This window comes from Gracilinanus agilis, chromosome 3 (assembly GCF_016433145.1).
Source record: "Gracilinanus agilis isolate LMUSP501 chromosome 3, AgileGrace, whole genome shotgun sequence".
NCBI lineage: Eukaryota > Metazoa > Chordata > Mammalia > Didelphimorphia > Didelphidae > Gracilinanus > Gracilinanus agilis.
This window is the reverse complement of record NC_058132.1, coordinates 526,589,536-526,605,745: the sequence shown is the minus strand read 5'-3', so window position 1 is coordinate 526,605,745 and position 16,210 is coordinate 526,589,536. Positions and strand designations below refer to the sequence as shown.

Here is a 16,210-nt window from a genome sequence, read left to right as displayed (position 1 = left end):
AGACAATGTGTTAAATAAGATCAATGGAAGTAATCAGATATAAGGCTTAAGGGGAAAGGAAGGTTGTCTTCAAGTATCCAAAGGCCGCTCATCAGGAAAAACATTAAGATTTGATCTGTTTGGCCCTAAAGGGCATAAATAGCACTAGAAGTTAGAAATTATAGAAGCACAGAATTCCCCCTCCCCCCATATAAGGAAAAACTTCCTAATCATTAGCTGCCCAAAAGATGGAAGGGACAACCGAGACAGAAAGTACTCTCCCTAACAAGACATGTTTATGAATCAATAGCTATTAGGGAGCCTGAAGAACTAATTTATGGCTTAATGAATAAGGGCTAGAAGAGATGACTTCTTTTTCCTTCCAAATCTAGGAGTCTATGAATTCAAAGGTGAAATAAATTATTTGCATATAACCTTTGGTTTGTAACATGGAAAACGGAGGCTTTGGTTGGAATCTGTGCTGTATCTCCTACTAACAAGACAACGAAGCAACTTTTTCTGGGCCTCAGATGGTCTAAAATATCTCTTCGGCGCTTTTCCAGATCTAAGTTTAAGTATGAATTTTTAGGATCCAATCAACATTTAGTCATCACTGAACTAACAAACCAGTTTCCTTGAGTCAATTTTTAAATCCCCCATAGTCTGTTCCTTAATTTTTAAAAATTTTATCAGAACTGAAAAGTTACTCTATAAAAGATCATTAATAACTATATTTAAATAATCAGGTTCTAGTTATATTTAAATACTTTAATTTACATTTAAACACTTGTGTTTAAATAGTTCTATTTCTTTTTTAAGCAATCAGATTCTACCTTATTTCTTTCCAGTTCTTGTGGCTGAACCGCTCCATTCTCCAGGTTCTTGGGATCTTTTTCTCTGATTGTAAAGATCCAGTCTCCTGAGTCACTGCCGCCTGATGCCTGGCCATCTGTTTCTCTTAAGACAAAAATTCAAAACCTTCCATCATTAAGTATAATAATTTTTAAATTCTGCAATTCAATAAAAAGGGCTTGAAGATAAAACATAAGAGACACCAATCAAGGCCTGGATGGGAATTCAAGATATAAAGGAGCAGAACTATATCTCAGGTGGCCTCCTGAAGGCATATTCACCAAAAGTTCAAGTAAGTCTGTTTGAACAGGGCAATTGGATCAAATTTTTTTTTTTTTTACTCACTATGCTATTGCATAGAACTGAGTCCTGAAGAGAGATTTTGAGAATCAGTGGGGTAGCCCCTACAATTCTAAGTTTTGTGATTTTATAAGCCAAAGTGAAAATATTGCACTTTCTCATGTACACAGAAAAAGAAGCCACTGCTTAGAAAATAAGGTAGCTATTACTTCACTATTCAGGAATGAAGGACAGTTGCCATGATCTTCCAAGTTTAAGTTCCCCAAATTCACAAATAAAAAAGAGGTTTCTTTTCCTTTCAACATTTTGTCTACAAATAGATTAAGCTGCTATCAGAACACAGTGGTGTTAACACCAACGTATAATTTGATACCTTTCTCATTAATCTTAAACATTTTCAGATTTAGGCTAATCTAAATTTAGGCTACAAGTCTTACCTCTATAATATGTTTTTGGAATGTTCCTTTCTCTCATTCAATCTGAATTTTTAAGTCTCAATTTTCTCAGGGCTCTGGGATTTTAGGACCTTTTACAACCAAAAGTCCTTTCCAGTTTATCAGTTTTTAAATATCCATCGGTTATTTTCTGCCTTACTCATAGAAAGTCTATTTATCTGGCTAATTTTATGAAGGCTAGAGGTTACTTCAGGTTTCCTTTTTAACCTCATTAGCTAAGGAAGCATGGAAGTTTAAAGTAGCAGTTCTGAATAAAAAAATTTAACAGTATTTAAAAGTAGATTCATTATCCCAGTATTCTCAGAAAAAGAGACTCTGTTAAGGATTAGCAATTTTTATTCTTGGAGACTTCTATTCATGGCATCCAGGGGTTAACAGAATATTAACATGTTCTAAAAAAGGAATCTTAACAAAGGCATCATTTCAATTTGGTACATTTACTGCCAAAAATTCATAAAGTAATTTGAAGTAACATTTTCTGCTCTGTGATCCTCTGATTATAAGAGCGGTAGAAGGCTGATTAACACTGTGGCCAACATAGGCAAAGAAATTCTTCCAAGTTTGATCACTTAACACAATTTTTACTACGATCTAAAGGAACCCTTGGTGTACAAAGCCAAATAAACCTGCCCACTAACTTACATTTACTCATATAATCTGCCAAAATGAACTAACTGTAAGAAAAGGAATCCAAACCAGTTGAACACCCACCATGACTATTTCCATTACTTAATGCCCATAGAAAAAGAGACCTATTTGGCAGCAGCCACATTAGGACTCTACTCAAAGAAATTGTCAAATCTTAGTAAGTGACCATATGGTAAAAAAAAAAAAAATGTAGTCATTTGCAAAAATATATGGGGTCTTGGGTGTCAACAACAGCCTTTTTATCTAGAAAATAAATATACCTCAGGTAGAAGTATACACACATACATTCCTTATAGTTCTGATGCATATCACCTAAAGACTTTACATATATGGCTTTATTAATTTTTATTGTTGCCTACTGCCTTCTCTCTTTCGCTAAAGAGAGATGTATGCTTGTATTACACACATCAATTTCCTTCCCCACCCCCATCTTCACATTCAGTTTGCACATCATATTTTAGAATACCCCTGCTTTTACACCTCAATGATGTATCAGATTCATTCATTTTTTAATTTCCATTTGGCTTGAAACAGCAAAACACACTAAGATCAAATTAGATACATGATCTAGACATAAAAGGAGATATAAAAAAATTAGAAGAACAGGGAACATATTAATTGTCAGATTTATGGATAAGAGAGGAATTTATGAGTAAACGAGATGGAGAGTACTGTGAATTATAAAATGGATACTTTTGAGTACGTTAAATTGAAAAGTTTTTGTACAAATAAAACAAATATTGGCAAGATTAGAAAAGCAGAAAATTGGGGAGTGGATTTTATAGACAGCCCTTCAGATATCAATAAGAGCCATCCCCCAATTGATAAATAGGCAAAAGATGAATAGTTATCAGTTGAAGATATCAAAGCCATATATGGGTACATGAAAAAAATGTTCTAAATCTACTGATTAGGAAAGTGTAAACAAAACAATTCTGTAGTAGCATCTCACAATTGGCTAAAATGACAAGAGAGCAAAATGATAAATGTTCAGATTAGTGGATGTGAAAAAGTAGGGACACTTATATACTACTGGTAGAACTATGAATGGATCCCAACCATTATGTATTACTTTCATTTCTTTTTTTGAACTTTCCTTCTATCTTTCTTACTTCATTCTTGAACTCCTTTTTTGAGTTCCTCAACGGCTTGTGATCAATTTCCATATTGGGGTGGGGGGGGGAGTTTAGATGTGTTTGCTTGTTTGTCACACTTTGCTGTTGTTTCTGTATTTTGTTCTTTTTCTCCATAGAAATTATCTAGAATCAAAAGCTTTTTTTGCTGCTGCTTATTCCTTTTGCCACTAGTGGACTGGGGTTCCTGCATGTTGATTGCTTTCTTAGCTTCTGTCTCAAAGGGCTTTGCCTTGGTGATATCTTCCCTTCCAAGTCAGAAGCCCAAGTGAGGGCAAGTAATGTGATGTTCTTTGAAGCTATCTCTCCAGCCCCTGCTGCCTCAGCTATGTCCAGCTTTGTTTCTGCCCAAGCTCCATGCTCTGCTGCCCAGACTCCGCACTCTTCAGCCTCAAGACTCAAGTCTTACTGCCAAAGCCTTGCAATGCCTTCAGGGGCAAGTCTGTGGTACTTTCAGCCAGCCCCTAAGAATTTAGAGATAGCCCAGTCCTTGCTCTGACTCTGGCACCATAAGTGGTGTGGAGGAGTGATCAGCTTGCCTTTTGATAAATGCAGTTTCACCTCCTTACTGTGGGAATCCCCAAATATAAATACTGCCTACCTTTAAGGTTGTCTCCAGTGGGAAAGCCCCTTTACTCATCTGATTTTGATTTTTGTCCTTTTGAGACACTTTGTAATGATTGTTTGGAAGGAGATTCAGAAGTCTCCTGCTACTATGCCGCCATAATAGCTCCACCTGATCCCAACCATTATGGAGAGCAGTTTGGAATGATACCTTGAGAGCTATAAAAATGTGGATACCCTTAGACCAGTTATATTACTGCTGGGTCTATTTTCCAAGAAGAATAGGGAAAAAGGAAAAGAATCTACATGTTTCAAAATATTTATAGCAGCTCTCTTTGTGGTGGCAAAGAACTAGAAATCAAGAGGATGTTCATCAATTGGGGAATGGCTTAATAAATTGTGGTATATGATTGTGATGGAATATCACTGCACTATAAAAAACAATGAGCAGATTAATTTTTTAAAAAACCTATAAAGAACCACACGGGATTAATGAAGAGTGAAACTAGTAGGACCAGAGAAAATATTACATACGGCTACAGATTTAATATTTGAAGATTAACTTGTGAATGTTCACCTCTAGAGAATGAAGTAAAAAAATAGAAACACAAAAAACATCAAAATATACATATCTGTTTGCCAAGTAATGCCTTATACAATGTGGGGAGGGGAAAGAGGGGATGAAAAAAAAAGTTACACTGAAAAAAAAAGAAACACCAAAATATTTCTTTTGGAGAAACCATGGGAATCATATGTACTTCATGGTTAAACTTATGTCCCTTTCCTAAGCTTCCTGCCCATCCCTGAAGCACTAGGCAGTGACAGCTGGGAGATAAGGAAAAAAGAACAAGCACATTCCTCCTGTTGGATAGTGAATAGTAAGCAGATGGAAGATACTCACGCATCTGAGTCTTCTGAACTAGAGTCATCTTGGCTCTGTTCAGCCTTCCATCTCTTGTACCTGTCAATCAGTTCTGTCAAGTAAGATGTTTTCTTCGCATTTCTTAATATGAACTTGTGTTTCAACAACTCCTTTGCTGTCGGTCTCTTGAAAAAAACAAAACAAAAACAAAAATGTCAGTAAGATAACGTTCACTACCTTTTACCTGAAGATGCCTCCAGAATTCTTCCCTCTCACAACTTCCAATGATATCCCCATTACAACATAAGACTTTCCAATTGAGCACACAGGAAGGCACCTTACTTATCTTTCCCCATGCTGTCTTTGTCATGATACCCATCCAAACCAATCAGAACTTGTTATGAACCTACTAAGTGCAAGCTACTATGCTGAAGACACAACAAATAAATAAATAAATGAATGAATGAATGGATAAATAAATAAATGAATGAATGAATAAATGAATGAATGAATGAAATGAGAAGCTAATATACTGGGAAGATACAATATGTATTCAGGTCAGACTTAGATATGAGATGCATTGACCTATATATAATTCAATGGCAAGTATACTTCTACAGGTTTATGTCAATTACTTTTTTTGCTTCTTTTTTTTTTATTATTAAAAAACTTGATGGCACAATTTAGAGGAATACAATGTCTTCCAAAAGAAATTCTTATTTGTCTGTGTGACCCAGGACTACACTGTGCAAATGGAATCTATACTGGACTGGAAATTCTGAGAAGAAAAAAGACAGCCAATCATTTTGTTCACGTTCTATGCCTATCTTTGCTCTGTAGAAAATACATTAACTGCTACTAATATGTTTAAAGAAATTAAAAAGCAACCTATATTTTAACGTAAGCAATATTTGTCTTATTTCACAACATGACAAAAAAGGAAATATTCATTATATGATAATATATGTACCACCTATATAATATTACTGGCCTTCTTGGGGAAGGGGAAGGAGTGGGGGTGGGGGCAGATTTTTGGACATATCTAATGTGAGAATTTGTTTCTCTTGGATAAGGATATTTATTATACTTTATTACATATTTATAACAAATCATATATTAGTCATGTTATATACATTATATTATGTATGTGTGTATATATGTATATATAAATAAAAATGGTAACCCCACAAAAGCCCTCTATAAACATCATTTTCTCTGAAATATTCAATCATTTGTCACGTTTTGAACCTTGTAATTCTAAGACCATTTGACTAAGTCACTTCCCAACCTATGCCTCCAAATGTCACTCATATTCTGAGTGTGCACATTCCCTCATAATTACTTAAGTCAAGAACTGTTTCATGCGGGGGGGAAGCAGGGTAGAGATCAGTGGATTGAGAGCCAGGCCTAGAGACAGAAGGTCTCAGACACTTCCTAACCATGTGGCCCTGGACAAGTCATTTAACCTCCACTGACTAGCCCTTACTGTTCCTCCACCCTGGAACTAAAACATAGTATTGATTCTAAGACAGAAGGTAAGGGGGATTGTTTCATGCTTTTAACACAGCAATAATCATAACCCAGCTGCCAACTGCCTTTGCTACTTAAGAGAGAACAATGGGATACTAACCACAAGGAGGGATGAAATAAAATCCAAAATCACCAGTTGGTAGAAATGCATAAACTACAATTGGGGTTAGATCAAACTCCTCTCTTAGAATAAATAACATACTTAATGAGAGTGTCATAATACTCAGTCTTGTGAAAAAGAAAGTACAGTGTCTGAAGACATACTTGACAATGTCAAATGTCTTCTTCTCTTCCTCCTCCTTATTCCCAGTGCTCTCACTTACATGTTACTAGTTCCTTACCTTCCTGCTTTACTCTCTTAACGATTGTAGAACTGGGCAGGTAAACAGCTATATTAATAATTATCTATATTTTAACATATTGAATGGTTAAAACAATTAGTATCTATAATTGCTGATTCCCTACAACTCAACAAAGAGAATAGCAAGATTGCTATTCTCTCTATATTCCCAAGATTGATCATGTCTAGAACTAAACAATTTAGAGTACATTACTAGAAGAACAGATAAAATAAATTTTACTTTCTGCTTTATCAATTCGGTGGGCTCACAATTCCTTCTAGCCAGTCTCTGGCAAGGTGTTGGCAAACCCTAGTATCAGTGATATAATTCATACTTTACATCTTAAGACAGAAGCCAATGAGAAAATGAAAATTGCCTCTTTTACAACTAAGCTAAAAACTCAGAAATACTAAAAGTGGAAATGGCATGTGTATTATGGAAATGATTTCTACTTTTGGAGTCAGAGAACCTAGCTCTTCTAATCACAATTGACGTTACTATAAGTAAGTCACTTAACCTCTCTTAGACCTCAGTTTCCCTTTCTGTAAAATGAAGGAGTCAGACTAGATGAACACTAAAGTTTGTAGCAGCTCTAAATCCTATGATCCTATGTTGCTAAACCCTAAACTCTACCTAAAATACCAGCCTCTTGAAATTTACCCTAAATCTGGAGCAGAAACTAAGCCAAAACTATGTAATCATCAGTGTCCCTTGGCTTTCCCACCTCTAATTACATGTAAATTGAGGGAAAGAGGACGAAGAGGGCAGGGAAAAAAAAGGGGGAAGAATCTAACACATCCACCCTTCTGAAGGCCAATTATTTTCAAGTTGTTTTTTTTTTCTTTCCTATCTCAAGCCAAATTGAAACTGAAAACAGTTATATAAAAAACTACTTGGCTATTATTTTTCACTTGCTTCAGACATTACCAAAATACTGTGAATACTTCACAATTTGCCCTTGTGGTAAAACTCTTAAGTACTATTTGTAGGATTTTCTATCTTAAATAAAATTATCTTCTAGCCTCGAGTTAGGAATCAGACTACAGGAGGGGAAAAGTATCCTCAGGATCCAGGAAAGGAGAACCTGGATACTTAGCACAATCGAAAGGCAAAACACACATAAACACAATTTTACACAAACAAATCAGTCACACGAATTGGGTAGAAAACAAAAATCAGTGTGTGACAAAGTAACGGGTAATAGTAGCAAAGATAGAAATGGAAAGAAAATATGTATTAGGCCTGAAGGTGTTCTAAACCCATCAGGAATTAAAATAGTTGATAAGGATGTGTCTGAAAACTTATTAAACAGCAATGCTTTCCAGGAGATAAAAAATGGAAATGTTTCTTACTTAACTAACATAGGTCCCATTCATAGGCTTTATATTTTGCCTTCTATCAAAGGAGACCAACCCTTTAAAAGGAAAGGGGGATATCCTTTAAATTTATTCATCTTATTCAGGAAATAAGCACTGCTGCAGAGAAGATGGAAAAAAGCACTGGATTTGGAGCCAGAGAACCTGGGTTCAAATCTCAGCTTCTGAACTTGCCATCAATCTGACCTTTAATAAGTCATTTACCTTCCCCCTTTTAGTTTCCTCATCTAGGATATAATTCAAAAAAATCTAAGGGTTCAAATTCTGAATCACAGAAACAGTAACATGGCAGATTTCTCTGGAAGTTGCAGAAAGACAACCAAGGTCTTGGCTAATATTTGCAAAGAACGGGTGAGTTTACATTTAAGATGAGAAAAGGGGGTACATGTTTACAAAAATGAGGAAACTGATAGTCTAAATTATACTGTGGATAGAAGTGAAATCACATTTAAATTCAGAAACTCCTAAGAATAGAAGCACTTTAGCCTTAAACTTCATATTCAGATCCATTCTTCCATTAAAGGACATTTAATCTGTTTGGACAACTTAAGAGGCTGAGCAGTGGAAAATTCACCTCCAAGTGATTTTTTTCCTGATTTCAATTTAAAAGCCTTTTGGGAAAAACTCCAAGAAAAAGTTTGTGTAACTCTTTTTATGTTGACCTTCAAACCACTTTTTTGGTTGGCATGCCAACACCTGTACATCCTGACATGACCGCACCTAATTTAGATGAAAATATTTTCACAGTTGGCTGTGATTCCTTCCCGATTCCAAACTCTTATTTAAAAATATTTGGATATCATTACCTAATGTCTAATGGAAGTATTTCAATACCAAATTTTCTCTGTAATTTAAAAACAAATCAAAAAAATTTCTAGCATCATGAATTCATACTTTATCCTCCAAGAGTGACCCACTGGCAAAACTTACAAAGCTTGGTTCCTTGTTCAGACAGGCCTCCACAAACTCTTTGAGGGGTTTGCTGTAGTTTCCTTCCAGCGTTGGTGGATTGTTCTTTGGAATGAGGAATAACACCTTCATTGGGTGCAGCTCTGAATGAGGAGGTTCTCCTTTAGCAAGCTCTATTGCTGTTATGCCCAGAGACCAGATATCTGCCTGCAACACAACACAATCTTTAGGGACCAAAAGCAGGATTACATGAATAACATTTTCATTCTGGGAAGAGAAGTAGCTTGAGAAAATACATATAAACAGTGTGCTAATGCTTGGAAAATATTAATAGTTTTCTATTGGGCAGCTCAACAAAGACAATTCAGTTAAGCAAACATGTCAGATCTCCCCGGGAACACCAGGCTTAATCCTGGAAACAACATTTTAAGAAGGTAAATGATGAGCTGCATTAAGTCCCAAGGAGGGCAACCAAAATAACAAAGGGTCTTGAGAACAAGTGTAAGACTAGATAAAGAGCAAGGGAGAAAATGACAGTTGTCTTCTAATATGAAAAAAATTAAGATTTAGTTGTGCCAGGGAAAATTAAGAAAAATGGATATAAGCTTCAAAGAAGCACATTTCAATTCACAAAGATGAAAAGTTTACTGTGAGAACCATCTAAAGGTAGAGTTTGGGGGATTTGGGGAATAAAAGATTATAATGGGTCAGTTTTGTGATGCAGGATATGGAGTAATGAGCCTGGATACTGTAAGAGTTAAATTAATGTCCAGTACTTAAAGTATATTTTAAAATCTGTTATCTGACAAAACAAAACCATGTAACTAAGTTTTCTACCTGCCCAAAATGCCCATTCCACCAAAGCTGACAACAGGAAGGAAAAGAGCTAGGCATGGAACTCTACCCAATACATATCCTGTCTCCCCAGCACGTAATGATAAGGAGTTAGTAGGGTGGGTGCTAGAAATAGTAGTTTGGCTGGGGATCGTAGTTTTTAGGGTAACAGATTCAAATTACACAATCCCCCCTGAGATCCTTTGGCAGACTAATCTCCCCAGTGGATCTTGTAAACATAACCAACTTATAAATTACAATAATTTGGGGATAAAAGGGAAAGAGAACAAAAGCAATGATTGCTAGGCACACTGACAAAAAGTCAACTGGAGGCAGTCCACTTCGGCATAAGAGTATGCATACAAAATAAATGTGTTACAAGTCCTCACATTTCAATTTCACTACAACCCAAAGTTCATTCTGGATCTTTCAGTGCAGTGTGAGGTTTCTGAAGGAATCTCCATGGCGCCTTCTCCAAGCACTTCACCCCTGGATTCTGGGAGGTAGCAAGTTTCTTAACTTTTATAAAACTAGAATTTTATGACAATTATACCATCCCCTCTGAGGAGGGTGTTGAAAAACACACAGATTAACTCAGGTAGCCACTGAAGCACATGGTGTTCAATCTTGGCTAAAATACTCCCTCTTGGGGGCCATTTAGAGGTATCACACCCCTTAACCTTCCCACTTATTGTATAAGACTATAACCCTTCATGGGGTAATCAAACTCCCTGGGTTTGCTCCCTCCTTTGGCATGAGACTGTAATAGCTCTAAAGGCATGTCTTTTATATGTCCCATCCATTGTATTTTGGTGACAAAGACTACAATAGTGAAAAAACATTTCTGATTTTTATAAATGCAGAAGTGGGTAATGTTTAGAGGTACCATGTCCCTTAGAAAAACTTTCCACCTTTCAGATGAGTTTTTTACACACTACATTTTTATAAATTCAGAGGTAGGGAATATAATAGACACTTCACTTCAGAAGGCCCTTTAAAATCAATTTAAAATTTTTTTTTTTAGATCATTAAATTTTCCTGGACTTTTACAATAGTTTCTTCAGTCTAGTCATACAGGGAGGCACGAATAAAGACAATGTAAGAGAACATACAACTAATAGCCAAAACACAGTAACTTAAAGTGACATAATGTACTAGAACTTAACAAACAAAATAAAATCTTAAAACAAGCAATCAGCAAATACAAAATATGTGACGGGATACAGGCACTGAATTCAAGAGTTCTTTTTTCCAATTCTGATACAGAGGCTTCCATAAAACAATGGAGTCTGAAAAGGCTTAAAATCTACCTCTGGACTCTTTAAGGTTCCTTCCCTTCCCCAGTATTATCATCTATCTAGGTTCCTTTTAGTCACACCTCTGGGATCTCCCGTAGTGAGGGAGAATTCCTCACTGAGCATAGTGTGGAGGAATTCCATATTGGATATATTGTAGAGACTGGGCAGGCCAGAATGGCAAGGGGGTATAGGGAGATGAATAACTCCCCTGAATCTCAGGATTATTCAAGCTCATCGCAAGGACCAGTGCACCCAAGAAAGGTAGGAAGAAGAAACATCCTAAAACTGGGAGCTTTTGAGAGAGGTAATGCACCACTCTTTCATAAAGTGAACCATGCTTGCAATTCTACTTCCTGTCTGTAATTTGGAAGAGTAACCTTCCTTCCCCTTCTCCCTAGGGCAGTGATGGGCAAACTATGGCCCACAAGCTAGATGTGGCCCCCAGAAATATTCTATCCAGCTATGCAATATTATTCTTAATCTGATGAATACAATGAGTAGGATACAATACAATGAAACTTCGAAAGAGTTGTCTTAGAAACAGACTGACAGATGAGCATTTCCTTTCCTTTGACTCCCTCTTTTAAAAAGTTTGCCCATTACTGGCCTAAGGGAAACCCACCAGGCTCCCAAGGCAAGCAGCTAGCAAGCACTCAGCTGTTGGCAGTGTAAGGGAAAGAAAGACTTTATACTTTCCAAACCCTCTGGAGAGTGGCTCCAATCAGCAGCAGCAATAGCAGCAGGAGGAACTGGAGTGGCAGAAGCAGGCAGCTGGGACCACCCAGGGAGTCAGCAGCAGGAGGCAGGACTGCCAGCACAGGTGGAAGCTGGGGTGGGGGTTTGGGGGAGGGGGGGGTTGCAGCACCTGTGTTGGCGAAAAGCCAATGCAGGAGAAACATGGTTTCTTTTAAAACTAATCTACTCAAAGAGAAGTAAGGGTTTCTGAACCCCTCTTCTGGTCGCCATAAAAATAAGAGTTAAATTAATGTCCAATACTTGAAGTATTATACTTTAAAGTTTATTATCTGACAAAACAGAACCACGTGACTACATTTTCTACCTGCTCAAAATGCTTGCTCCACCAAAGCCACTGACAGGAAAAGAGAGCTAGACACAGAACTCCACCCAATTTATATCCTGTCTACCTCAGCACATAAGGACAAGAAGTGAGTAGGGTGCTGGGAATAGTAGTTTTGCAGGTAACATATTCAAATTACACACTACCAAGACAACCTGAATTCAAATCTCGATTTAGGCAGGCACTAGAGATGAATAACCCTGGTAAGCCATTTCACTTCTATGTGGTACAGTTTCCTGTAAAATAGTTTCTACCTTCCAGGGTTGATATGGGAATCAAATGGGATATTTATAAAGTTCTTAGCATAGTGCTTGGCACATAGTAAGCACTTAAACAGAAATGTCTGTAGAAATGTTTGAATGTCATCTCTATAAATGTGATAACCAGACATAATCTATTTTGCTACTGGAAGAAATAAATAAATAGAAAAAGAGGGTAGCTAGTAAAATTTTTGGGGGGAAGGGGTAGTAGGAGAGGGAACCATTGGTCTTGGTGAACCACCCATGCAAAGACAATGAAAAGGTTCAAAATTAAGCAAGAAAGTAAATGTTTGAGAATACTTTCATGGAGGAAAAAAAAAGGCAGTTATAAAAAAAACTTATAGGAACTAAACCTATGATTTCATTGATATAGGGTACTCCTAAAGTGAGGAAACTACCAATGTAGGATAGCACCTTCCTTACAACTTATAAACTTAGCTAATTGCTAAGTTATGTGGCTCAACTAAGCCATTTCTCAACCAATGTATGTTAAGAGGCAGAACGTGAACTCAATGTTTCTGGGCATTCTATTTACTACATCATGTGGCCTCAACAAAAGGAATCAAGTTGAATTTGACCTTTAATTGCAAAATATCATTTTTGGTCATTTTACATCAAAAATCTGTCATGAAGAAAAAGCAACTGAAGATTCTTAAATTTTCTTTATACTCTTTCTATAATTAGAGGAAATCAAAGGGCTGCTGGGAACTTGGGAGTTATTAGCTAGGGTTTCTAAGCCATCAAGAAAATTTATCTGCCTGTAGAAATTTATCTACTGTTCTACTGTTCACCTGTCCCACTTTTCACAAATAACATTATTCAGAAACATCTTACTATGCTCTAACCTACAATATAGTCTTCCTCCCTTCTCTCCTGAAGAGAGAAAATAAATGTTCATATATAAGGACAGCTATCAAAGGACTTGATGCAAGCACAATTACTGTCATGCATAGTAACTGAATCTGCTTTCCCCACTGTCAACAATTCATTGCCCCAACTTCATTTTGCATGCATAGGTCAAGATTTCAGCTTATATCAGATGATTCCATCAGATACCTTCAACCTCGGGTAGAAGAGATGGTGGCTGAAGAGAGTTCCAAGAGGTGGTCATACAAAGGGAGAAAAGCAAAGGTTCAAGAAATAAGTGTTAATAGATATTTCTAAATTTCTATTTAAAGATGATAGCAAAAACATTCCTAAATGACAAATTTCTTTACACAAGTCACATGAATGGCTTCTACCTCTTCAGAGGCAATATAGAAGGATGGAAAGGGCTCTGTGCCTGCCAAAGAAGAAAGAGGCATGGGTCAAAGGAAAGGCACAGTCTGGTGTCAACAAACACAGGTATTCAGAAATATAGTGCTGCCTGGTATTGCCTTTTTTATCTTTGGCATGATCCTTCATCCCCAGACAGGGATCTCATGTTCTTAATCTATAAAATGGGAGGTTGGGCTTGATGACCTCTACTGTCTCTTTTAGCTCTAAATCTAAGAGTCAGCCACCCAGGTTCACTCCTTAGTTGGTGCATCACCTTAGAAAGTCACTATCCCTCTCAGAGCTATGGTTTCACCTTCTGTAAAATGGGGATAGTAACACTATATACTTCATAGGATTGCTATTAGGATTAACAGAGGTAATCAACTGCTCATATACTTTGATCCAGAAACAGCACACGTTTAGGCCTATGTCCCAAAGAGATGAAGGAAAAGGACTCACCTATACAAAAAAAGATTCATAGTAGGTCTTTTTTGTACTTGCCAAAGGGCTGGAAATGTTTAAACACATTATGATATATATTAATTAATGCAGCTAGGTGGCATAATGGGTAAAGCACCAGAAAGATCTGAGTTCAAATTCAGCCTCAGGCACTTAATAGCTATGTGACCCAAGACAAGTCACAAATCACATCTCAGTTTCTTCATATGTAAAACAAGCTAGAGAAGGAAATGGCAAACTACTTCTATTACCTTTGCAAGGAAAATTCCAAAGAGTTGAACATGACTGAAGACTATTGATTACTGGGCCATCTGATGAAATTAATGGATTCAAGGGAAACTAGAAGACCTCTATTAGCTGATTCAAAGTGAAGTAAGAAGAATTAGAAAAAGGATTTATAGCCTGGCCTTGATTGCATCTTCAGGGCCTGAAGCTATGCTGCAATCACACTCCCTGCAAAAGTGCCAGGATCTTGGCAGCAGAACTCCTAAAGTCCTTCCCAGAGGGTAATCCATTTAGTAAAAAAGAAGCATTGCCACTAATTAGTTCTATGACCTTGGCAATTCTCTCCACTTCTTTGACTAGACATTTTCTCTGGCTATCCCCCATGCCTGGAATCCTCTCCCTGCTCTGTTCTGATTATTGACTTCTCTGGCTTCCTGAAAGTCTCAATTAAAATCCCACTTTGTACAGGAGGTATGCCCCAAACCTTCTTAATTCTATATCTTCCCTCTGTAAATTATTTCCTATTTTTTCTGTATATAGCTTGCTTTGTGTATTTGTTTTTATGTTGTCTCCCCCATTAAATTGTAGGCTTTTAAAGGGCAGAGATTATTTTTTGTCTCTTTTGTATCTCCAGGGCTTAGCATAGGCTCCTAGCATATAGTAAATGCTTCTCAATCACCAGATGAAGGTGTGTGAGTAGATGACCTCTTAAGGTACCTTACCTTTTAACTTTAAAATTCCATGAGCCTTTATTTTGAATTTACAAGTAAAATAGTAATAAAAATGTATTGGGGAAAAAGTAACAGCAACAAAATAAATGAAACTGAAATCTAAAAGATGATGATAAAGGACAAACATTAAACATGAGATATGAGGAAGCACTTCTATCCTCTACTGCCATATCTTTGTCCAATTATGGAACAGAATAAAATGTCAAAAATTCTCAACATATTATTCTTTCTTTAGCTTTTCCCATAATGCAAACATACGGACATAAATAAAATTAAGAGCAATAAAAAAAAGCAAGTAATTGACAGTCCCACATCAGATTTATATCACCTGTTGTTGGCCAACTAAAGAAGTCACATTCACCAGCTATCAGGAAACCACAGAATTCCACCTACATCCTCCTGAAAGGATAGGTTTTGTGCTTTTTAATGTATGCTCTATAGCTGGAGGATCTTGAGCAATTATCTGAATCTATTAGTCCTACTCCATCGTTTTGAACAGAAGAAAGTTGAGGCCTCAAAAGGAGAAATCACTTACAACCTATTATAAACCTGAGTAGTGAGCAGATGTAAAACTGAACCTAGGTCTTCTGGTTCTAAAGCCAGTGTCTTGACACACTATTCTGATGGTCATTAAATATGAAGTGTTAGCTTTTCTCTACTTCTTAATGATAGAAACCAGCTGGTCAGCTTGGTGAGAGACTCAGTTCAGCTCTTAAGTTCCCTTCTATGGATACAACTGTATTTATGAGTGAGAAACAGAGACAGACAGACAGACACACACACACACACACACACAAACCCAAAATCATGCACTTGCTAAGTGGTGAAGCTAGAGCTCACAGGCTTAGAGCTGGAAGAGAGTATAGAGATTATGAAGACCAACTTTCCGATTTTATAGTCTGATATAGAGATATCGATATATATAGCATATACACACACACTGATATAGCATGATATATATATATATATATATATATATATATATATATATAGAGAGAGAGAGAGAGAGAGAGAGAGAGAGAGAGGGGGGAAGGATACGTCTCTTTTCCTGACAGAGCAAAATGGTACTGCCAAGTATATCACTAAGGTCAACTTTAGAAACATAGATTCAAGCAATAG

The 16,210-nt window shown here is 36.8% G+C and overlaps 1 protein-coding gene across 1 annotated transcript in view; it reads right to left on the bottom strand.

Moving 5' to 3' along the window:
- The window catches only part of STK24 (serine/threonine kinase 24), a 137,067-nt gene that overhangs the window by 18,289 nt on the left and 102,568 nt on the right, over positions 1-16,210 (bottom strand). Inside the window, exons 6-8 of the mRNA XM_044670554.1 lie at positions 8,971-9,156; positions 4,833-4,978; positions 813-936 (exon numbers count right to left, since the gene is read on the bottom strand). Coding sequence (XP_044526489.1) covers positions 813-936; positions 4,833-4,978; positions 8,971-9,156 — 456 coding nt within the window. The remainder of the gene's footprint in view (positions 1-812; positions 937-4,832; positions 4,979-8,970; positions 9,157-16,210) is intronic.